We start from the raw sequence: 24,970 nt of genomic DNA on the forward strand, positions 1-24,970 counted from the left end.
TATATTTTTATTTATATATATATACCCCTAAGAGGCAAAAAAGACCTTAAAGAGAAACATATCATTTATGATAAAAAAAAATAATGATGAAAAAAACCCACAAGGATATAGAAAAATACCACAAAGAGGCACAAAACCTAAAAGAGTGACAATGAAAAAGACATTCAAAACACCAGTGACAAAAAGAGTCAAAATTTGCACAAAGTCTGTGTGTATTGCTCCTGTGTAGGAGAGGTGGTAGGGGCTTTTGCACATCTGTGCCCAGGGGCACAGTGTCTCACGATCCGGCCATGTTTTCAAGTATAATTCTGACTAGATTTCTTTCATAGAGCAAGAACTTACATTTGTGCCATCTCATAGTCATATTCTTTATCATTTTAAGTCCTGCAAATTGATGTTGTTCTTAGTAAAGTCAAATTGGTAAATCTGCTTTTCAGTGTTTATTCAGTGTTTGTTACTGATAAGGTTTGCTAACATATGGCTGTAATCCATGACACTCTCAACCCCCCACCCCCCAAAAGACAATTTAATACATACCTTTTTCTTTGATGCCTCAGATTTTTTGGACACATTTCTTAGTTTTTTGTGCAAGTGATTTAAAACCTGTAGGCAAAGAAATAGAAGGAAGCTATATATATATATATTTATATTTGCTTGTACAGAAATATCCATCATCATCCAAGGTTGGGTGCTTTCCTTACCTTTGCATAGCAGAAGGAAATCAGCAATAGGGGCAACACATAACCAAAAACAAACGTGCAAACGACGTAGACTTTCTTCTGGATTTGATCTGGCCACACTTCCCAGCAATAGGTGTGATTCTCCCCTCTGTGAAAGATGTTCTGGTAATACATGATGGGCGCAGCCATGGCCAGAGAGAGAATCCAAATCACCACCACCCCGATCAAAGCATGCTTCGCCACCCGGATAGAGGAGGACTTTCTGGAGTGCACTATGGCAATGTACCGGTCCACGGACATGGCAGACAGGGTGAAGATGCTCACCAGCATGGACACAGTGAAAAAGTAGTGGATGAATTTGCAAATGAACGCGCCCAGGACCCAAGTCGGCATCATGTAGATAGTGGACTGGAAAGGGATGCAGAAGAGCAGATAGGACAGGTCTGCTATACTCAGGTTGAGGATGAATATGTTGGTGGTGCTCCGCGGTTTCCCCGGTTTGCTGCGGGCCAGCACGGTGATCACCATGGAGTTGCCCAGCACGCCGAGCGTAAAGATGAGCCCGAAAACCAGCAGCGTGATGAAATTATCCGTGCCGATCCCGAATAAAAGTTTCTGGTCCTCTTCCTCCTCCGGTCTGCTGAGGTTCCACGGCTCTTCCCAGAGCCACACGGACTCCGATAAGTTCATGGTTTATTTTTTTCCTTTTAGATGGACTTGAAACGTTGCAAAAAAAAACACCTATGGCAGGTCTGCGTCGTTCTGCTGCTGCTGTCTTAAGAGCGAGTGTTTATGCTCCGGTGCGTCTCCATGAGCGCTCTTGCTGTCTTGTATTTTTATCTCAAGGTTTCGGCGAATACTCCGCTTTATTCTTATACTTTCGCATTTGTAATACTCGGGGGAAAAAGGCTATCTATTTCTTTGTACAGCGCGCATCAGTCTCCGCTGCGCGTCTTGGACCGTGTCCTTGTGCGCACCTGATGCGTCTGCGCTCAGACCGCGCTCACCCACTCTGCAGCCTATTTCTTTTTCGCGTGGACTTTCCCCCCTCACATTATAGCAGGGGCTGGGCTGGGCCGTTCACGTCAGCACCCAGTATACCACCTCCTAAGAAATGATGAGGAAGGAAAAGGGAATGTGTATTTGGGTAGTTTTGTTGGTGTACAATTTGGCTGTCAGAGGACAATATCATTTTCTTAGTCAGAATCAATTATTTCTGATACAGTGTGGCTCGAGTGCAAATGTTACTGTCATTATACGCATGGATTGTCACAATTGCCACAAAACAATCTAACAATCTCGTTCGGCAGTCTCTCTATGATTGCCTTGTTTGAGTTTCATCCTGGGTTGCAATGGAGGGGACGTGTGCTTTCTAAAAATGTACATTTAAAAAAGTTAATTCAGCAAATAATATGCATATATAAAGCAAGGACTTGTATCATGGTGAGAGGGGGCCTAAGCAAAGTCACATTAAAAAGAAAATATGGACTCTAAGGTGATATATTTTTAGAGATGCATGACATTGAATTTTTTGCGGATATCCTATACAACTTACTTGGCTGATAACTGATACCGATCTCGATTATATCCACTTTTTCCCCACCTAATTGTCGTGATCATCATGTCTACTCTGTGGTGGAATTGACATCATATTATGCATACTGTTATGGTGATGGCCCACCAGCAGATGGAGATTTAATAATGCTTTTCACTGTATGTGATATTTATACTTGTACACTAGTACATACTGATCTGCCATATCAAAAATTCAACTTAGGGTTGATGTTCTGTGCATGCTCACTTTGTCAATTTAAAAAAAAAAAAGTTTTGAAATCAGCATGTTGGCCAATTTCGACTTTTCATTTTAAAGCCAATATCTGCCAGTACAGATCATGTGCCAATATTATCATGCATACCTAATGTTTCTGATTTTTAAATGCTTTACAACAATGACCAAATATGTCAGAAGTGTATGCTCCACATATTTTATTGTATTTAAACAGATTATGATGTATTTTTCCAAAGTGCTATGTAGTTCAATAATGATCTACATGTCCAAGTTAGAAGCCAAATATGGAATATGACCTTGTGATTCTGAACTGAACTGACTTAACATGTTTCTTACAGGCTAGAGGTGACAAAGGGATGTGTTATCTGTAGGAATCATGAAGCAGAATGAGTAGATTCCCCAGATGTATGAGGGATCACTTTGAAGTCCAAGTTGTTGATGGCATTTTCATGTGTGAAATATTGGCTTATTGTTCACTGACAGAAAACTATCTGACCTGAGCTTATCATGCCATGGTTCACCAATAACACATTATTGAAATACTATAGCAATATGATTTATCTCTAGAATCACAAAGACCGTCTCTGCCACAGCTGTAAAAAAAGAAAAACAAAGAAAACAGCAAACCCTCACAGCCAACAAGCTGGAACCAGATTCTGTGTTGTAGTTTTGAAAAAGACCAGTGATTATCAATTTTCAAAATGCTTGCCAATTTATATGTTATGCTGTCAGTTGAAGTGCAGAACTTAATTAAAGTAAATTAACTAACTTAACTAAAACTTAATAGAAATAATAGTCCAGCATTCAAAAGTAAAAGTACAAAAGCATTAGCATCAAAACATACCATAAAAGTCAAAGTCCTCATTATGAAGAATGGCCCAGTTCAGAGTAATGCAGCAGTATTATTTAATGCTTAGTGTTCATAGCTGCAGTGTTGTCACTGGTAAAGGTGGAGCCAGTTTTAAATACTTTTAACTGCTGGGTAACTTGAAAAACAATAATATATCACAATGTATTGGTTGGTATATGTTGTATAATATAATCATAATCTTATTTGCAAAGTAACTACAGCTGTCAAATAAATATAGTGGAGTAAGTTGTACAATATTTGCATCTAAAACATAGTGCAGTAACAGTGTAAAGCAGCATAAAATTAAAATACTCAAGTAAAGTACAATTACCTTGATTTGAACCTCAGTACAGTATTTGAGTAAATGTATTTAGTTACTTTCCACTACAAATGTCTGTTTAGTAACAGTGGAGTAATGAAGACACTCAAATCTCCTGCAACCTTATACTTGAAGTCTTGAATTCTGTTCCTAGAAATGAAGCTACACAGTGAGCATTAAAGCACTCCAGTGCTCATAATGTGAACATAATTGTCAGTAACAGTATGTGATATAGCTCATCCATTAACATCCATGACCTCTTAATAAGCTCAAAGAAACTGAACAAACACTGAATCACATTTGAATTGCTTTATGTTGGCTCCATCTGGGGGCTCATTGCTGTGGTGTTTGATTGCCAAGTAATGATTAAACAGTAACACAGGATGTTACCGTGACAGCTTTTTTCTGTAGTCTGTAATAACTGATTATATGGGCCACTTGGTGGCAACAGAAACATGCTGTGAACACAGTATTGACATATTCTTAGCGTTAAAGTTAATATGAATTGATTAGTAAAACTGTTTCCTTCTGGCAAACTGTTGAGTGTGAGTCCAGTGTTTTGTCTCTTTTAAGCTGATTTTTGTTTCTATACCAAGTAATTCAAAAAAAAATCTGACTCTTTAGCTGCTAAAAGCTCCACTACGTTCACCAGCTGGTCACTAACGTTTTGGTGCTGAGCTGTGCTCTGTGGGCAGCTTAAAACGACACTATGAGAGCAGTGAGAGAGAACAAAAACAGTTACAGCTGATAGCTAAGCAATGAGATGAAACTCACTTTAAAGCTCCATAAAGCTGACAGGACCAGCAGATTCACATAATAATTATCTGCAGGCTCTTAATTACAAGAAAACGTTTTTGATATGTCACATAGTTTGTCACTTATAGCCAATTCAAGTTTCTATTGGTGAGAGTTATGTTTCTGTAGGTGCTGTTTTTTGTCTTTGTCAGTTCAGAGGCTATCACTGATTGTCCAGGTTCTTCTTCATCATCTTTGTCTTCTTCTTCTTTTTCTTCTTTCTTGAACAATTTTACTTGAAATATAAAACAATAGACTCTTGTGTGCCAGTAGGACTTTCTCCAGGGGACACTGGCTAAATACAAAGGTTTAGAGAAGCAAATCCAAAAGGTTCAATAAAATGTTGTGCTGTTGTGTTGTATCAGTCAGTAGCATAAACATGTAAATTGATTCATTTTCAGTATCATGATTACTTTCATACTATCAAGTGTAATTAGGTTATTTAAAATGTAGGGTTATTTATTGCAAATTGTTGCATTAAACCACTTCAAAGTTATAATTCTATTTACATTAATCAGAAGATTAACTAAACAAGTCACAGCATATTAAGCATTTTTAAGAACAACAAAGTTGAATAAATAGTATTGACTATAGTTGAAATGTAGCCAGCGATGCATGGTGTCCAGTTTAGTGGATAGGTAATCAGTTGTAATTTCCTCACAACATAAAATCATTATTTGAAATGTTTATAACTGTACTACTTAGATGTTACTTGATATTATTAAAATTTATATACTCGTAGGGGTCTCCTATAATATTGAATAGGAGGCAAGATATTTCTGAGCAGCACATTTTCTTGCATTTCCCATTTTGATTTTGATTTATGTTGCACTTACAACACCTGGCCAGTGGGTGGCAGTGTATGGGACGATGCAGTAGGGTCCACTATAGTGGATTACATGCAACTATGGCAACAAAACCCATGCATATGTAAGAAAATGGGATTTAAATAGTTGTCTACTGTAGTGACCACTATGCATTTAAAGGCTCAAGTGCCCGTGGGTGTGAATGTGAGTATGAATGGTTGTCTGTCTCTGTGTTTCATCACTATGATAGTCTAAGTCCCTAGAGTCTACTGGTTAATTTCTACCCTACTAGTCCTTTAACAAGTTAGCTCTAAGACCTCGCTACACTAGCAACCTGCTGGGTGTACATCTCTGGCCCAATGTCAGCTTAGATAAGTTCCACTCCTCATGCAACCGTGAATAGGTTAAGCAATCACAGCTAATGGCTGGATGGATATGATAAGATGATACATGGAATGTACCAAACAGATGGATGCAGGAGGATAACAAGCAGCTTCTAGGCATTGCTTAACATCTTGGGCCCGTGTCCTATGACCCTCTCTCCACCATCTTACCAGCTGAAGTGGATCTTCAGTGTCACAGTGTTTTTCCACAGGGATTGCAACCATTGCAACACTATGGGTTGGTGTTAAGTGTTCATCACAGTGATGGCCTGTGTGTCTGGTCATTGTGGAGTACAGTGTTCTGTAATGCCCATAAGAAGCCGAAAGTTGGAAGAGGTTGTGTCCAGGGTGTGAACGGTTTGCAGCGATACCCGCCTGTTTAATGAGTATGGAGGAGAATCTGCCCAGAATAAAGAGATGCTGGCACCAATGATTTTTTTTTTTCTGCAGTCTCTAAATTAAATGAACGTCAAATGAAATGGGTGCAGGTTCATAAAGCTCTACCAACAGAGCCAACAGAAAAGCTTACGTGAGTACGGGTCAGGAGAGAATAATTTAATAGTTTCTGTTCCTGTCTGACTTTCACAGACCACAAGCGTGGCTCATAGACTGTGGTGCAGCTCCGCACTCGCCGCGTCTCAGTACTGACAAGAGAGTAGGCAGACACTTCACAACAGCTATCCATCCATCTGGACATGATTAGATTGAATATAACCTCGAAATGGTCAGGATCATTGTTATTCAAAGGTCAGACGCACAATAACAACCAATACAAAACAAATAGATCAAAGGTTATCCAACACTAATATGACTTTTTTTGTATACAACTGGCATTTTGTATATCCCATTTTACTACATTTTTAATTGTCTTAATTACTAAATTTCATATGTATCTTATTTATTTAATCTGTAAAAATGAAGATTTGCTGTTTTATGGTAGATTGTGTGCAAGCAAGAAACCAAAAAGGCGTAAACATCAAACTCGTTCTTTAAAGAGGCCTTCCAGTGATTTTGAACTGGACTTCCACAAAGTTTAAAGATTTACAAGAGACAAATAAAACAAAGAATGGTCAAAATCTATGATAGAGAGGTCAAGAAATCCCAACTTTAACTCCCTAGTCCCTCAGGCACAGCTTTCGTTAGACGTACCCTATCTGGGAAATATCCATATCCTTCAAATTCCAGTTTGTAATGAAAACTGGCATAATCATGACTCCCCATGTGCCCCTTAAAATGGTATTGCATCTCAAATATCATATTGTGTCCAACCAAATCATGACAACTGTTTTTTTTAGAAAGACTCTGATCCAATGGCATATTAACACCCTCCCACAGTAGGCTGTATATTGTTTTTCTTTTTCTTTCTTTCTTTCTTTCTTTCTTTCTTTTTGTTTACATTCTTAAGGATATTTTTGGATGTCTTCCACTAGATGGGGCTAATTTATATCAAAGAAATGCATTGAAGTTGTTTTAAAAATCCAACCATTGAAGAAAAGTATCGTTTGTGTCATTATGTTCTGGCCTTGCTGAAAGACTGTTAACTGCTGTGTCTGGCACTAATTCCTGGTGTGTTTGGTGAGTTATCAGTTGAAATAATGACAACAGTGTACCAGCCAATTTGATTGCGCAAAGTTGCACAGGTTAATCTCTGTGGTTTCAAACAACATAATCACATTGGGAATATGCCAATGCTGGCAGTTTGACACAATCTCCAGCTGTAAATGTCGTTGTCGGCTTGTTCTGCTGCACATCTTGGCAGCACTTTGTATGGGTTTCTGCAGCACAGCATGCTATTTTACAAATTAGAGATGCTGTCTCTGTTTAACAAGTTGCCCCAGCTAAATCCGACATGAATTGTTCCACATTTCCTGTTACATAGATAATAAAGCAAGTCAATTTTAGGGATAAGTGTACTGCTTTTGTCTGATAAAGTAAAAAAAAAAAAAAAAATATATATATATATATATATATATATATATATATATATAGCTGTTATCTATTATTGAGGTTTGGGACTTGTGGCCCAGAAAAGTCAGAGCAAGAAAAAGTTTTTATCAACTTTCATGTTTCAGCATTATCGGTTGGGCAACAGAGTAGTCACACCACAACCTCAACCTTGAACTAATTTGTGTGAGTTCGTGTTAGCTTTATGCCCACTAAATACTTCTGCAACTGTGTGCCTATGCATTGTGTGCAGGCTGGTGTGGGTACATCTCACATGCATCAGGCATGTAATAGTGCTAATTACAGATTGCATGTAGCATGTAATTTTACACATACGTGTTGGGACTAGAGCTGTTCAGAAATGCCTTTCTGTTCTGGGCATCAGCATCACACACCCTTTAAACCACACCACTGTAGATCAGACTTACCAGTCAAACCCTGTTTGAAGAGAGAGTTTTTATGTGAATGATTTGTTTATCCCTGGCAGTGGTCTTTGCTCTATGTGAGATGTTATCACATCTTTTTCCCCCGTCTATGTGATTAAACCTAAAAAGGTGAAACAAGTTAATGTTTAATATCCATCAGGTTCCTTAGAGGATATTAGTCACATGTGTAAAGATAAGGTCAAACTGCTCTTATGATGTCCCAAAGTGCCCTTTGGGTGGAAGTTTGATTTTTTTTTTTTTTTTTAACAACACTTTCTGTAACCTTGGCCATTTAGAACACATATGTCAGCACTGATAAAATGAGAGCTGTCTCCTATTTTAATTAAAAGCACTTAAATCTCCTGCATAAATACTGAGGTCACTGCTTCAATTACTTGAATTGAGGTTGAATTACAGTGGTTGCAATACTGCAGTGGTTAGATGGTTCATTGCTTCAGACATTTGTAAAGTTGTAATGGAGCGACCCAGTTGAATTAATCACTAGTTTCAAACTAGCCAGTCATTGCCAAGAACTTAGGAAAGATTTTGTACCTGCTTGTAATAAAGTCCTTTTGCATTTTTTCTGTATACATCATAGAACATGTGCCATACAATCTTGCTCAGGTTATTCTGACCCAGCTATGATGTTAGTATGTGCAGATCCAAAACTAGTTTCTTCCAATACACAGTTTACAATGCAAACACAAAAAGCTATTCCAGGAGTGAAATCTGGAAGCACAACAATGTAGGGCAGAACTGGGTTTGTCGTCACACTTTTTTACTGTCACTTGAATCCCTCAACAGTTGTATCCTTAATAGATTTTCTTTCAATGTGTTATATAAGCCCAAAGTATAAGGTAGGACTGGAGTGACCTCAATCTCCTGCTTACTCTGCTTTAAAAAATATGGACTGTCAGGTACATTCTGTGCACATGGGAAAACCATCCCCACTGTGGTGTTGTCTGTCCCTGTGATAGTTTACTGGGGAAAAGTAAAAATGGAAATACATTTAAAAAAAAAAAATCACTGAAATTATTCATTTATAATAATAATAATAATAATAATAATAATAATAATAATAATAATAATAATAATAATAATAATAATAATAATAATAATAACTTAAATTTATATAGCATTTATATAACATGTCCAGAGATTAGGTGTTTCGGATGTCTGTAGGGAGCGTGTTCCAGAGGGTGGGGGCTGTGACACTGAGGGCTCTGTCCCCGAGAGTACGGAGTCTGGTGTGAGGAATTGAGAGCAGGCCTGTGTCTGAGGACTGGAGGTTCTGGGATGGGAAGGAGGAGGTCTGAGAGGTAGTGAGGGGCAAGGCCATGGAGGGATTTGTAAGTGAGGAGAAGGATTTTATAATGAATGCGGAACTTGATTGGAAGCCAGTGAAGGTGGATGAGGGTCGGAGTGATGTGCTGCCAGGGCTTGGTATTGTTCTGGATGTACTGGAGCCTGTCCAGGGCTTTGCTGGGTACCCCAGGCAGGATTCCATTGCAATAGTCCAAATGAGAGGTTATAAATTAATTTCATCAACCAAACAATCTCGTGCATTGAGAGGACATAAACAGGAAAAAAAACATTCCCACAAGTACATTTTAAGTCCTTACTCAGCATTATATTTAAAAACCTTTTAAAAACGAACATGTAACAAATAACCCAAAAGAGAATTTCACCAGCATCCCAAACTGCAACTTTTTGCTAGTGACGAAGCTAACAACCACTTGTTTTAGCCTAGCTAAGAAAAATCAAAACAGCTCTCCTTTTATACTTTTTTATTGGTAATGATGGTTTTATTATAATCCCATTGTGTCAAAGCCTAAAAGAGAAACACAGAAGAGCTGCATATTTAGATTTTGACATGAAAAACACAAGGGTCCTGTCATCTCAATACCAAGTGTCTTAAGCCTGAAATTACCCTGTAGGTAACCTCTGACCCCAATGCGTAAAATTTCAGTGCCAACATTTTTAACAGCACCCTCCATCAAGCAAGATGTAATGATTTCGACAACCAACTGATGTGACAACCAACCCTGGTCTTCTCTTTTCTTTAAGAAAGAGTTCAAGGTCTCTGTTCTTAAGAGTAATTTCATCGCTTAATTGGTAGTTTCAGAAATCCTATAACCCGACAGTACAGTAATTGCTTAACCACACTGAAGCATTTATGACGGTGAATAGCTTAACTTCATTTAGACATGTGAAGCAATTTTTGCAAACTGAAAAGTTTGTTTATTTAGATGCTGAGTAAGTTGCTAAAGTTTAGTTAGTAGATGTTTTTCTTTTCTCAATGGAGTGAGCTTTGTGTCAATTCACCCAGTTAGGCCTTTACTTCCTGACATCTACAGGCTTATTTATTTACAAACAAACAAACCAGAAAACCGCATGAGACGATACACTGTATACATCACTGGAAAACCTTCCACCCCACATCTAAATGAACCTTTTAATTTAGGATGAGAGGAAATCCATCTTGCTGCTGTATGCATGAGGACCTTCACTCAGGATAATTACATTTAGGACAGATATAGATGAGAGCAAGAAACATGGATTTTTTTTCAGGAAGTAATCAAGCAAAACATCCAGTTATCCATAAAAACATGAAATCATGAGGATGTGTCTGTTTCAGGCCCTTTTATTCACCATCTGCTTCAACCTTGTCTGAAACTGGTGAAAACAGACCCCATGCGATGATTGTGGAGTTTCATTTTCAATCAATAGCTAACTTAGGATATCATGATTTCTATTTGGCTTAAAGGAAATATGACCACGTACGTCCAGCTAAGCAATAAGCAAACGTTTCCCTCAATACAGATACATAGACGACAAACTTCTTCCTCCCTTCCCCCGAGTTACTGTGATGGATAATTCATGCTGTCTTAGGCCCATTACCTCAACTGAGGCCTGGCTATTTCCATGACAACCAGTTACTGTATCTTTGTCAAAATCAGTCCAGGCACAAAGCTAATGGGTTATTATTGTATGACTGACAATGTTGAGTCATTTTCTCTGCCTTTGGCTGATCTCCCTTGATTTTGCCAGCAACCCCCTGTCTCTACTGCCCTGCTACCCCCCCACACTCTACACCACCCACCACCCACAAAGCCTCTGCAGTCACAAACGCTATCAGGAGCACTGAGTCATGGAGTGGACCCGACCCCCACCCCAGATACATTATCACAGGTGATTGGATTTTTCTGGTCATTGCTGCATCATCGTATTACAGCATCAAATCAGATCAGTTATCAGCAGGATAGCTATGGCTATATAAATTGTCATGTGACAATCTATGACTCCTTTGTTAGCATGCTAACACACTGGCCATGGTAAACATCATACATGCTAAATATTAGCATGTTTACATTGTAATTAATAGCCTGTTAGCATGCTGCTCAAAGCAGTGCTATTGCTACGGTCCATAGACTCTATATGAAGATGGACGAAGGAACAACTCCCCAAAAGTGAAGTCAAAACAACTTGATTGCTCCTTGATGGCTGTCTGCAGTACAGGTTGTAAACCCAACCTTCTTCACATTAGCAGACGGGACATGAGCCAAACTAAAAACTTGAAGTGCACATCAAAGAAATGGTTATGGTTATTTAAGGTAGCTCTGATCACATTATGTTCAGTTGTTCGTTTTTCTGATTTGGTTTGGTTTGAATGAGCTATTTCATGCTATAAAAAGGGAATTTGGCAACATGATTGACTGCTGAGTGTGCCAATCACCTGTGTGTGCTCCAAATAATGTCACTAATATGCCACTAACGCAAGATTTTTTTTTTTTTTTTTTTTTTTTTTTTTTACAGTGGAGTAAGCAGAGCGTTGTTTATCTTTATTATACAGCCTCTCAACCATGTGGTTGCAGACTCATTCAATCAGTTTCATTGATTACTGTCTCTAAGACTAATTGGACATTTCATATTGAAATGTTTCTTAATATTAACGTCTCAAATTTAACAGAACATGATTTTTTAGTTCTCTTTTGTCTCATAGTTTAAAGAGAGTAAAAGAAAAAATGGGTCATTGTAGTGTCTGAGTTCAAATAATTGTAGTGGCCTAAGAGAAGTAAACAATGAACATTTTGAGAATAAGGCCTACTCTACACATAATTATATCTGAAAATGAAGCCTTGGCCTTTTGTCCACCTGCAAATTGTTTTTGGTCACTGAAAACAGACCTTTTGTAAAACTGTTCAGGATGAAGATATTCAAGTGCGTGGCCACATAAATGACGGGCGTCTGCAAGATGTCTCTCACAGTCTCATTTCCTCCCCTCTTCTATAGGTCTAACCTATAGAGGAGGGGAGGTCACTTCAAGCTCCACCAAAACATAATGGTGACAGCCAAAATGCCTAGAATGAGGCTTCAAAACGGTAGTCCACAAACCAATGGATGACATTATGGTAGCTAGGCCTATTTATTCTGTGTATAACAATATACAATATTTTATATGCTCATGTTTCACTTAAGAGAGGAACAGAACATTAAGTTGCAAAAAGAAAGTACTCTGTACTCTGTTGGACTTATATCTTCACAGTTTAATGCGTTTGACCTTTTTTCCTTCCGTGGTTTTATGAATTAATGGCAGATGGCAGTGGGATTTTATGTCTACAGTGAATGCCGCCCAGCTCTTTAACATCACCTTTGCCCCTGAGCAAGGCACTGACAGCACCTGATGGCTGCAGGTATGGTGCAGAGACAACAATGAACACAAAGCAGAGTGGTGCAGGAAACCAGTCTTTAGCTTACTGACTCTGACTGACCAAACCCTGCAGCTGTTTAGCTCATTTCTCTGTGTACTATATGAGACCTTATTTCAAAATCACAACAGTGCTTCCCGCGTTGATTTAACCCTCCCTGCTATGAAGCACGAGCTACTAATCATGCACAGACGTGCACCAACGTGCTTTTTAGCCCTCATTTCTTGGCGGACTAAAGCTGCATTCCGCCCCACCCCTTACAAACAACATCATCACCGCTGTACCTAAATCAGGAAGCACAGAGACACGTTTCTTTTTCTTTTTCTTTTTTTTTTTAACGGAGACTCTTTGGTGATTTCAGCAGCGGCGAACCATAAACGGCAAAAAGGCGTTATTGTTGATGTTGATGACGACCACCGTCGACCACTGTTGAAAGAAGACTGACAGCTGGTTATATCCAGTACAAGGCTCAGCTGTGGATGCATTTGACACAAGAGACGGGTATGTGCACAGTCGACCTGGTAAAATTGACAAGCACAAATACAAGGCGAGAAAGCCTGTGTCAAGACTTGACACACATGTGGTGGATACTATCTCTTTAGTTCTTTGTTTTCGACTGCGCGATACTTGGTGCAGCGATAGTAAACATTTTATCCACGTCGACTTGTTTACAGTGCGTAACAGACGTTTCGAAACCTGCAGGGAAAATATGCTCGGTATGTCATTTTCTTGCTCATCCAAGACTCGGTGAGACCTGTCGTAGTCAGTGTTGTTTATTAAAGCATCACTGCCACCATACAGTGTCACTGCTTTGTCATGTGCTTTGGCAATGTCGCCCCCCACCACTACTACTACCAACCACCACCCTCCTTTCTGTTGCCTTCTCTCTCGCTTTACCAATCCCTGTTATAAGGTATAGCAATTTAACGTTTTTTTTGTTTAGTGGCAGTATCACACAGCGTGTTTAATACAATTAAAGGCCTGCTGTCGATTATTAAACAGTTGTCTTTAATTCGGCATACAAACCAAACGCCAAACAGGACTTAAACCCACTAAAATTCAGAGTTTTCTAATTGGTCCACGCTCCTCGCTACCGGAAACCCCAGCGTGTTTTGGCGGCAGTGGGCTGTTAGACAAACGTGGAAACCAGTTATTTTGTTTAAACCTAATCAAATACGCACGTAAATAGGCAGATCATATATATGCCGAATATATCATAAGGTTGTAACAATTTGTCTAAAGTATAAATCATGCAACACTAGGCATGGCTTTGTACAACAAACCTTGTCTTCTTTAAATTGTAAGATTTGAAATGGGATTTTGCACTTATACTTACGGACCATATATGAGAGGGTACCGTTAGTGGTTTATATATATTGCCTTTTTTGTCTTTGCCAGTGGATAGACTGGTCTGCTGGTTTTTATGATCCAAAAAAATACAGACTGTGAAGCCTGGAGGAAATTAAATATTACATCATTCTGCATCCCAAGCAAGGACTTGTCAGCAGCAAGCTCCACTTGTTACTCGAGTTTACATAAAACCAGACAGTGAAGGCCTGTAACAGGAACCATACGGGCTTTATTTGCTTAACTGAACAGAACAACTGTTGAGCCTTGCTGCACTGTTGGTCTGTTGAAGAAGAGAGCTGCCAAGATGTAGCGGCAACATATGGCTGTCATTTCTACACACGGTCTGCTAGTTTCATGTAAGAAAAAGAGCGAGAGTAGATCTCAAAGTGGTGACATGCTTGTTCACTGTCACTGTTATGCACAGCCTATAAATAAAGTGCTCACACATGAGTGGCTGCTTAAGTCGGAACTGCACTGATTTATTAAAGCCTGCAGGGCAGAGAACAGTCAGCAAGGTAACCTCTGGCTCCATTTGATACAAACTGCATGTTTGCTTCATCCTCACCTTTTTGTGGAACACAAAGCTGACCATGTTAGCTGAAGCACTGAGGAATCTTGTTCTCAATTAATCATATTAGGTGCACCATGTGGAAATCCTGCTGTCATGGTCACACATGGCAGAAAACTTGATTGTATGTTTAACTTTTGATACAGATCGGTGCTTCAGTGAAAGAAAACTTTTTGGGATGATTTACCAGATGATCTAATAGGCATGTCAAGGATTATGAACAAGACGAAAAGCTTGTTTTGACACAGACATAGCAGGATGCCAACAGTTGTGGTTTAACCTTCACATAGTTTTAGGAGAAACCTCTGTTTGCTTTCGACTACCTGAGCTTGGAAGGCATGCATTCCTTTGCATTTGGATTTACCTCAGCTCAGCTAAGAGGGAAAATACCAAGAGCTGTCACGTGTGGCAGTCTGCATTCCTTTGTATTTATCTACAAGGCGAGCTTATACACTACAAAATCACGTTGATTTTACTTAAAGTAATCTTCGAAACTTGATTGCCTTGAAGAACGAAAGAGAATATAACTATAAATATTAATTTATGTATACTTTATATCTAAATGTTAATATTTTAATTGCCTTGAAGAGGGTAAGTGAATATAACTATAATTAATTTATGTTTACTTTTATCTAAGTGTTAAGTTTACTTGAAAGTTAGCTGTGTATACTAAATTTTGGGAAGTTGTTGCAGCTTAAAAATGACAAGTGAAATGACCTTGTTATTTCTAAGCGCCATTAACTTCTGTAAAGCAAGTTAGTATGTCTTTGATCGTGACAAAGAGGATTGTGCCAGTGATAAGGTTAGGAGATTTGCGAGTTCTGTTTCGTTAACATGTTTAAGAATGCATAAATATGATTGATTCATTTGCAACCAGCAGAATACAGATACATTGCACAGTATACTTGGTTTACTAAAGTCGCTAAAACTTAGAAAGATTGATTTGATTAAACTTGTCATTTTTTTAAAAAAAGTTGCATCAGCTTCACACAATTATGTAAATATAACTGATATATAATAACTTTTTAATAAACTTAACAATTAGATATAAAGTAAACAGAAATTAAGATTAATAGTTATATTTATCTAAAGTTTTGAAGGCAATCAGTTTCCTAGAATTTTTAAAGTAAAATCAACTTGTCAGAATTTACAGTGTACCAGCAGGCCTTGCTGTAAGTCTAGTTTTGCTGACAGTTTGGTGAAAAGTAGATGGCTCTGTTATTTCCATACTAAGTGAAGTTTTCCATCTTGCTCACTGGATGTGCATGTGACTGCACGCCATATCTGTGCTTTGCAGGTGATACACTGGGGTTAGTCAACTTCCGTCCCCAAAGACATACCAACTTCCTCTCTACTCTCACTTCCCCTCCTGTCTGCGCCTGTTCTTGGCAGACAGGTTGAGTCACATTACCTGCTGCTATATGAACACCCCCTCTGCAACAACGCAATAGTTTTGTTAGTTTTACCCAAGGCGTTGTGCTGCCAGTCAACACAGGGTGGTCCTGTCATCCACAGTGGCGTCACAGCCAGGAGTGTCTTTGCTCCCTCGTAGGGATCTCATCAGATGGTTAAACAGAATACTTTGCCTCCAGATCCAAGTCAAAAGGTTGTTGCTTAGCTTATAGGCAGCAGACCTCAGATAGCAGTGGTTGTCTCCATTGGCCATTGGTGCCCATGCATAAAGCAAAACAAATACTGTATATGCTTAGATTAACAAAGCAATAGCTAAACATGTCATTGGACCCCTGGGAGTGTTGTTTTTCAGCAGGAGTTCCCTCAGAGCCATATGTGCCTTTTCAAGAATGTGCAGAATAACAGCTGTATATTTGTCCATACACCCCCAACACCCCATCCCGACATTCAACATCTGAGTGTGTGTGCAAGACACAGATGGAATTTGCAATTATCTTATGTCAAGAAAGTAGAAAACTACAGTAAGAAAGCATGACCCTGGTGTCTCAGACAGGCACCATGGTGTCTCAGACAGGCACCCGCAACCTACAGGCAAACATTGTGTCAGTGGTGGAACTGCTGGAGTACAGCCTGACGCTCATGACTCATTGGTCACTGAGCTGACAAAACTCTGACTTCTCTTCTAGCCGGGTCACACATACAACAGTCCTCACTTATTCACAGTGTTGAGGTTGAACTAGACTGGCATTGTTATCTAGGAGAAGCAGTGATGCTCATGATTATGTGATAATAGCAGTGATGAGCATCAGTGCAGTTAACCAACCAGCATAACATTCCTCTGGTTTTGTGACGTGAACTGACAAAAATTTCTGTTGTAATTTCAGTGAAACAATGGCAAGTGATTTTAAAAACTGAAACATGATGTGTGTAGTACCACAACTTTGTGTTTTTGTCCTGTCTGTGCTTTTTGTGTGTCTGATCTCTACAAACACAAATGTGTGCAGAATCTGTAGGCAAGGAGACAAGATTTTAGTATCACAAGCGTTCTCGTATCCTTTTGTACCCCGTTTGTAGTCAGTGTAGTATTGACCAATTAGGTTTGAGTGGCAGGTAAATAGTCCATGTGGAAAACAAGGGGGCAAAATGCATTGGCTGAAATGCAGTGTTGTAACCCATCAGCTATGGTCTGATATATATGCAGATATACTTTATGTTTACAGAGATAAGCCAAAATGAATGGTTTACCGAAGTTGTCTTTGCCCAGATATCCGCTGGATAAACTGGAACCAGCGAAATATTGGCTGTTGCCCCAAGAGGCTTATCAGACCGATGGCTGATGGGTTCCAAGATTAACAGAACTCTAACTTCTCTTCTAGCCTGATCCCACGGACAACTGTACTCACTTAGTAGTGTAGTGGTAGTTGGTGAGGTGGGTGTACAACTTAGTAGATGGGTAGGTTACAGAGGAGGAAGTGGATATACTGTTCTTTATATTCCAGTGGCTTTTTGGCTGATAGGTGGGTAGAAAAAGAGGTGGATATACCCTGTGTATCTGCGTATACTCTCTTCTACACCACTGCGCTCACTTATTCACAATGTTGAGCTCAAACAAGACTGGCATTGTTATCTAGTGGTACAGTGGTACAATGGTTTTCAACTTGAGGGACTTACAAGTGGTCCCCAGAAAGATGGGGAATAGTTTATTCTCACTATTTAATTCACCATAGAAGTGAGCCCATTGCGAATAGGTTTCATTTTCGACATTTTCATCTCTTTTCACAATCATATCTAACAGCCAAAGCTGTAAACTTCTCAAAAGGGGAGTCTGTGACCTAATGTGTATCAATTTAGGGGTCTTTGACATTAAAAAGACTAAGAACTACTGATCAAGAAAGGAACGTGATGGTTATGGATATGTTGTAATAGCAGTGATAAGCATAAGTGCAGAGCTTTATCCGTTAGTGAAGAGTTTGCCAATCAGCTTAGCATTCCTCTGGTTGGGTGATCTTCCAGAATTTGCAGATATGATTCCAGTGAATCCACCGAAAGTCAATCTGAAAACTTAAATAACTGAGGATGAAGTTGGTACCATAGTCTTGTTCTTTGTGAGTGTATTTTGTCTGCCGCTTGCCAGTCATCAGAATATCAAAGGAATATCAAACAAAGGTCACATGAAGGCCTCTCATTTCTAAATGGGGAATGACAAATGATACTGTTTGATCTAATTAGCCTTAGCTAACTGGCTAACTGAGCTATGGTTGAGTGAAACCAATGTCACTGGCTAACTTCTTAATTTTTCCAACTCATGAGAATCTTATGAAAGAGTTTTAAATGTGATCTTGATGGCTTTATGATACTTGCAAGAAGACTGATGCTAAAGCTACGTTTTCCTGGCAAAAAGTTAGCATACTCTGCAACTGATGTTCCATGTAGAAGAAACAGGAATAAAGATGCATTGTTATTGTATTACAGGGTAGGCCTCCCTAGATAACTCTCAGTTAATCTGCATTCAGCTCTGCATCAAAAACGTAGCCCTCTTATTTATCTAAATGAGGCCAGTCTGTCAGTGCAGTGGTTGTGCCGACACATGGGGCATTAGCAAAATAGTGCCTCATCCCTTAAAAAAGTTGATCCTGGCTCTACTTTGGCTGCAGTGTGATGTTGGCCAGTCACATATATGCTAGTCAGTTACTTTCTAATGTGAACACCGTATTTTTACTGTTTACCTTGCAGTTGTCTTAACCAAAAATATATGACACTGTAACAACTTAAACAAACCATGATAGTGGTGGTTTTGGCATCTGATATGTCCTTTGACGCATTGCTATTGACAACATGTTAACTTACAGCACATAAATATACCATTAAATCTGTCCCTTACACTTTTCCTGTGTTTTTTGGAAAGGTAAGAAAAAAAGACAACACTCCCAAAGTCCTTACATGCCAAGTATTGCTCTTACTCACACTTTCACCTTGACGTAGACTTTTCAAACATGACTACCTTGCTCTGCCAACCTCTCAGAAACAAGACGAGTCAAAACGAAAAGAGAAGGAGAGTGAAAGGAAGTAAGACTTCCTGCAGCCTGCACTCATCTCTGCACAAACAGATGCTGTCTGTCAGGGACAGATGTTGACCTTTGACCTCAAATCTCATTTCAAGAGTAGAGTTTTTTCAATGGTAGATAGGCAGTGTATAACTCTATCACCATTTCTCATCTCATCACTCTCTTTCGCGTCCCCTCTTGTCCCCTCTACAAACACAAACATGCTCCGTACTCATTACGTAATTGACTCTCACTAGAGTGTAACAGGGTGCAGTCACTGAGGGCAGCCAGAGGGTTTAAAAAGAAGCTGTTGTGTTGTCTATCACGCACAAGAGTAATCTTAAAGCGAAACAAAGGAACCAGGCAACGGCAGACAGATGCATGCGTGTTCCAGCCACTTCCAGCTTTAGTGGTAGATTGAGAAATAAGTTCGTCAGCATGTTGTGCAGCATTAATCCAGACAGGCTTCCTGTTACATTAAATATGGACATAGCAGTAACTGTCGAATATATGCACTGTAGATAAGTACATCACTATACGTTGAATCACAGTGGTGTTGTGCCAACAACAACAATTATTCCCATATAGACAACTGGCAATTGATTTGAAAAACAGAAATATGTGAAAATTGTAAACTTGTTTATTTCTGCCGTCGTTTTTAGCCATAAGGGTAGCTTTTAAAGGTATGTAGTTAAACACTGGTGGTATGAGCTATCTGTTGGTTCTTCTGTGCTTATTTTTATGCACTGTGTTGGTTTGCTAGCACCTTGAGAAGCCAAATCTGCTGTAACACAACAGCTGCATGTCACTGCTGGTCGGACTTACTGCCACTTTTGGGTGAACTCAAGCTGTCTTTTTCTTTAGTCCGTAGCCCAACAGTTAATGTTAACATTTAAATTAGGTCTCCAACATATCAAAGTATTTCACTACTGGAAAGATGGTCTATGCAGAAAACTAGGCTGTCTATGCAGTAGAAAGACTCAAATCCTTTTGAAATTGGTGCTGTTAGGCCAGGTAAAAAGAACTGTGGTATTCGCTTTTGCGAGAGGTAGAAAAGCAATAAAATTCAGAATGCACGCTCCTTTTGGTGATTGATGTAATGCAAGTTAGTTTTGGCTAGTCCAAAAACAACACAGTGGTCAGCTGCTAAGAAATCATCTATTATTACAGTCAAGCAGTACACTGAAATATGTTACTGAAAACATTTGAATAAAAAAAAAAAGGCAACTCAGTTAAACAATCGTGGTCCATATTTGATCAGCACTGTTTAGTTTTCATTTTATTGTGAATTTTGATTTTTTTTTATCAGCCTCCATTTAGAGATTACAGGAAACAGTATGATGTCCACTTCCAGTTTACAAATACTTGTATTACAGCCAAACTTTGCGCTTGAATATGTTTTTGACAACATTTTAGGGGAGAAATAGGCAACACAGTTACAGAATCTTGGTTCGTATTTGATTGGTACTGCTAAGTTTCATAGTTTGATCAGAGTTTTTCAGCCTTTGTTTACGCAGTACAGGAAACAGTATGGCACCCACTTGCTGTCCACAAATTCTCATATCTCGTAGTTCGAGCGACAGTTTTAAAACCAGTGAAAGCCAAATTTTTACTGGCAAATGAGCAGGGAGATATGGGCGCAGACAAAATGGGGAGACATTTACCCACATTTATTTACACATAATACCCGCACTGTAATAGGAAAGTGATTGAAAATGAGCAAAGTGTATCCCTTTGAAGTGGTGTTATAAACTCTTTCTATTTAGTTGCCAGCCAGCGCCAGCACTTTTTGGTCATATTTACTCTCAAGACCTCCAGAATATTTTGTTTTTTGAATATTTATATGAATACATCAAGATAAAGAGCAAAAACGCATTTTTGAAAAAGAAAGTCATTTTCAAGAGCAATATTAATGAATTTTTTTCATGTTTTTGTTTTTTCCTCCTATTTTCTTATGTTAACTTGAATTGTACAAAAATCATGCCGAAAATAATATTCTGTTTGAGTTATAGTGGAACTATAGAGTCGAACATTCCCTAAAATGTCAGGAAGCACCACAGCTACAGAACAATGTGAGTTGGAAGGAATCTAACATCAGATGTCAGCGAGCAGCGTCTCATCTCGTCCTGTCACTGTCTCACACACACACGCACACCTGGCGCAGGAGAAGAGAGGGGGGAGACGCTGGCCTGATGAGCGCTGACAGCGGTGCAGTTACCGTAAAGAGCGGGCATGTGATTATAAAATATATTTCCTCCTTGTCCTGTGATGATCTAAATAAGTCGCTTAATGTGTCTCTTGTTGCTTTTTAAATATAATGCAGCAGAAAGGGTCAGAAAAACTGCTTAATAGCAATAGAGTCAGCACATTAGTAGTTCTCTCCTCCCGTCACCCTGGGACCTTAGATCGTCTTGTTAATTTGTTTTTAGACGTGTTTTTATTGCACAACATCCGTTACAGTGTCACCTACACTGAAAACATAGGTTGACGGAAAATCTCGACAATGGCGGGGAAAGAATTAAAGTTGACGGCCAGACAGGATGCATGAATCTACGATAATGCAATCCAACTGACTCTTTTTCTGCTTTGTTTCCTGTTTGTTCTGAACTTTAGTGACCCTGTGTTAGCAGATTAACTGACCAAAAACAATTTTAAATCCAAACCAAACAAAATCTTTTCAATTTTCAACAAAATCTTAATTTTTTTTTTTTTTTTATCTGTGCCTTTGTGGGAAACTTAGACTTGAATCTTTGTAGCGATAGACATGTTGATGCAACAGCAAGAGAGAAAGAAAGAAAGAATAAAAAAATGCACCTCATTGTTTACTTGTTTACTCCTCGAAGCCATCTTTTATGTGAGTCGTAGACCCATAACAGTCAGATTCAAGCTCACCGACCCTTAGATTGAGGAAGTACACTTCACACAGGGCAATCCTGGGAAATCTATCAGAGCAGTATTGTTTTGGCAATGTTTGTAATTGTTTCTCCAAAATGAAAGTGTAAGCATGCTCGCTGCAGGTTGATAAAGCAAGCCTCATTGTTCTGAATGGTGTTGTTTCCATGCCTTATTGCTCCCAAGAGTTTATGTTGCTCTGGCTGTTGTAGAGAAACCTATTATCCCTTTTTGTCAGCATTACAGTAGAAACAGCTCATCTGATCCTGATAGGGAGATTTATTTTGCAGCAAGGTAATATCCCTTTCGTCTTAACAGACCTAGAGTCGGTGAGATGAATAACTTTACCACCTGTGTGGTAAAGTAATCTGTGAGGGATTGTCCTTTTTATCGGTTGACAAAATGGTACCTAAACCAAATTTGCAGCAGGCAACCCAGAGAAGGTCTTCATTACGGGTAAAATTCGTTTTGCTTGTCTGTAATCTGTTTGCTGGTATCAAACATCTCTCTTTTATACAAAATGCCAAAGCACTGGTTATCCTCACTGACAAAAAAAAACAACATTTTTTCGAGGATTTCTGTTCCATCACTCAGGTGTGAAAGGGAAACCTGAAATGGTCACAGAGAACAGAAAGTAGGGTTTAATTAATCCAGTATGTGCTGCAAGCAGGAAACATAGGAACATAGGTTTATGTCAACATTCAGGTTTTTGTTAGATTGACTCCCCTGTTGAAGCCATGTAAACTCAGATGTGGATTTCATAGAGCTTCAGGTGATGGCCGGCTCAGACAGATAATTGCTCATATGTACTGCAGACTCTGCTTAAGTGGTAATGGATTCTTCCAGGTGCTGGCCTCTCACATGTGGCCACCCTATCATGAGAGCTTTTTCCATTGTAATGGTATATTTAAAAGGCAAACAGAAAGGTTTCAATAGATGCACTCAGTCACACCTGGCAATTAAGAGCAACTTCTATGGGCTAAATTGGGAAGGAGTGATTGCATTTTTTCTCTCGCTGTACATTTCCCACCACCTTTCTTTTTCTGTCTAAATTACAGGGCAATGTGGGAGGGAAAAAAGGTGATGACCAGGCAAATAATTGTGTGTTGTTTTTTTTTTAATTTAGTGTAAAAAGTACTACTTACTGGTGAGTTTTAATGGCAGCGTTCTATCACCCCTCCCCTCTCACTCCTCTCTGCATGTCCCTCTCTCACACTCTGTTATGCAACAGTCTTCTCTTGCAAGTCCTTGCAGGATCACAGCTTCGATTGTGTAACGTTCAAGAGCAAAACTGGCTGCAAGGCCTTAGGTTTAGTTGCACAGGGTCCCTGCAACATCTCCCAACATCCAACAAAGTGGGTATTTGCTTTTATGCTAAACTGAATGCACACAGTCACTAGCATTAGGTTTGTCACCCTTTGTTAAATCAACCATCTTATTTTTGTAGCTTCCGTTTGTGCTGTTTGTGACTGTCTTGGCTTAACTACTAGCACACTCAGATATGATTCAGCCCCTTCTCTCCATTCACAAATGCAACTTAAATAGGAAGTTGTGAGACTCTTAAGCTAATTTAAGAAAAAAATATTGAGAAAAAAAATATATGTCTCTAATCTCTTGGCTGGCTGTATCATGTAAGTACATTGGACAATTAGCTGTGTGTAGACTTAGGATTATGCTCTAAACAGCCAATTCCAAGAGCAAAACTGCACAAAATAAAACCCCATCCACTAGTCTAGAACATCAGTTTCCTTTATGTTCATTGAAAGACTGTCATCCTGTAATTTATCAGGGACTATGGGATAAATTTGACAAATTTTAAACTCCCTCTTTATCCATATAATATACAGACAGGATCATAAATTAGACTGTCTACAGCCATAACTTTAACCAGACACATTTTTTATACCCTTAGAGTCTATAACAGGGTTTGCTTGATTTGATTCTTGACAGGTTCATGCGAGTCTGGCCGTTTGATTTCTTTAAGCTGCTTAAAGCCTCTCTTAAGCAGTATATGGTGCAACAGGAACCGAAGCTCAAACTTGGAAAAGAATGAGCTCATTGCAACAATACGGACAGATCTAGCACGTAAGAGACAGTCTGAATAAATGTTTCTAGTTGCCCATCACCAAAAAAGGGCTGTAGCCTTCTACAGCAAGTAGCTGTACCATGTAAACAAAATTGGTTACTTCTAATGTCCTTGGACAGACTTCAGATTCATTTATAGGCATACATGATTGGGGTGAGTCAAGCATTTGTTCACATTTTAGCCCAGTTGCTGAAAACACCAGTTCATGTCACTCAGATGCCTCAGCATGCACAAATATACTGTCATGCCAAATTTACCGGTCCAGGGAACCCTTTAACATTTAACTGCCATTATGCTCTCCATCGTCTAACTCACAGTTTTTCTGCCTGATATAGCAACTGTTAGCTGGTTATGTTGGTTAGCTGGTAGTTTGGCATCAGCATGGATGAAAGAATAGCTACCATACTGGACAACTGCCGGACAGTTTTTACAGTGTTAATTACTGATATCTCTACCTGCAATTTTTGTAGCTGCATAACTTCTGGTCCCATCATGCAAGGCCATGGGGCCCAAACAGGCTTTTATTGTATAGACTATTATAGACTTGCATTGTGAAAGCAATGTATGTAAGTCAGCGTATAGTGTACAGGGTCTTCTTTAGTGTCAAAAGGACTGATTTTAGTTTAGTTAGCAGAGCACTAAACCAGAATGTAGTCACTTGGCAGGCAGAAGTTAGCTGCTCGGCCTACAACGTTGGCTCCATGCATCACTGAGCAATTTAGTAATAAAGGATGCCCCTCCGAGAACAATTTATTCACTTCTTTTTATACATCCATGACGTTACCTCCCCTGCAGCAGAGCAGACAAAATTAGCGACTAGCTAGTTAGCGAACGTGATGGAGAATTTAGCTGCCAGAGATATTAAGATATTAACCCCAAAGTGTAAGTGCATCACACTAGTATTAAAAGGAAAGTGA

General features: G+C 39.1%; 2 protein-coding genes across 2 annotated transcripts in view; one reads left to right on the forward strand and one right to left on the reverse strand.

Annotated features, from left to right (window-relative positions):
• Positions 1-1,637, reverse strand: part of LOC121946062 (galanin receptor type 1-like) — a 19,868-nt gene extending 18,231 nt beyond the window's left edge. The window contains exons 1-2 of the mRNA XM_042490478.1: positions 702-1,637; positions 538-603 (exon numbers count right to left, since the gene is read on the reverse strand). Coding sequence (XP_042346412.1) covers positions 538-603; positions 702-1,370 — 735 coding nt within the window. The 5' untranslated portion in view covers positions 1,371-1,637. The remainder of the gene's footprint in view (positions 1-537; positions 604-701) is intronic.
• Positions 1,638-12,954: 11,317 nt separating this feature from the next.
• Positions 12,955-24,970, forward strand: part of LOC121945207 (myelin basic protein-like) — a 57,905-nt gene continuing 45,889 nt past the window's right edge. The window contains exon 1 of the mRNA XM_042489268.1: positions 12,955-13,201. Within this exon, the coding sequence (XP_042345202.1) occupies positions 13,180-13,201 (22 nt within the window). The 5' untranslated portion in view covers positions 12,955-13,179. The remainder of the gene's footprint in view (positions 13,202-24,970) is intronic.

Source organism: Plectropomus leopardus, chromosome 7 (assembly GCF_008729295.1).
Source record: "Plectropomus leopardus isolate mb chromosome 7, YSFRI_Pleo_2.0, whole genome shotgun sequence".
Classification (NCBI taxonomy): domain Eukaryota; kingdom Metazoa; phylum Chordata; class Actinopteri; order Perciformes; family Serranidae; genus Plectropomus; species Plectropomus leopardus.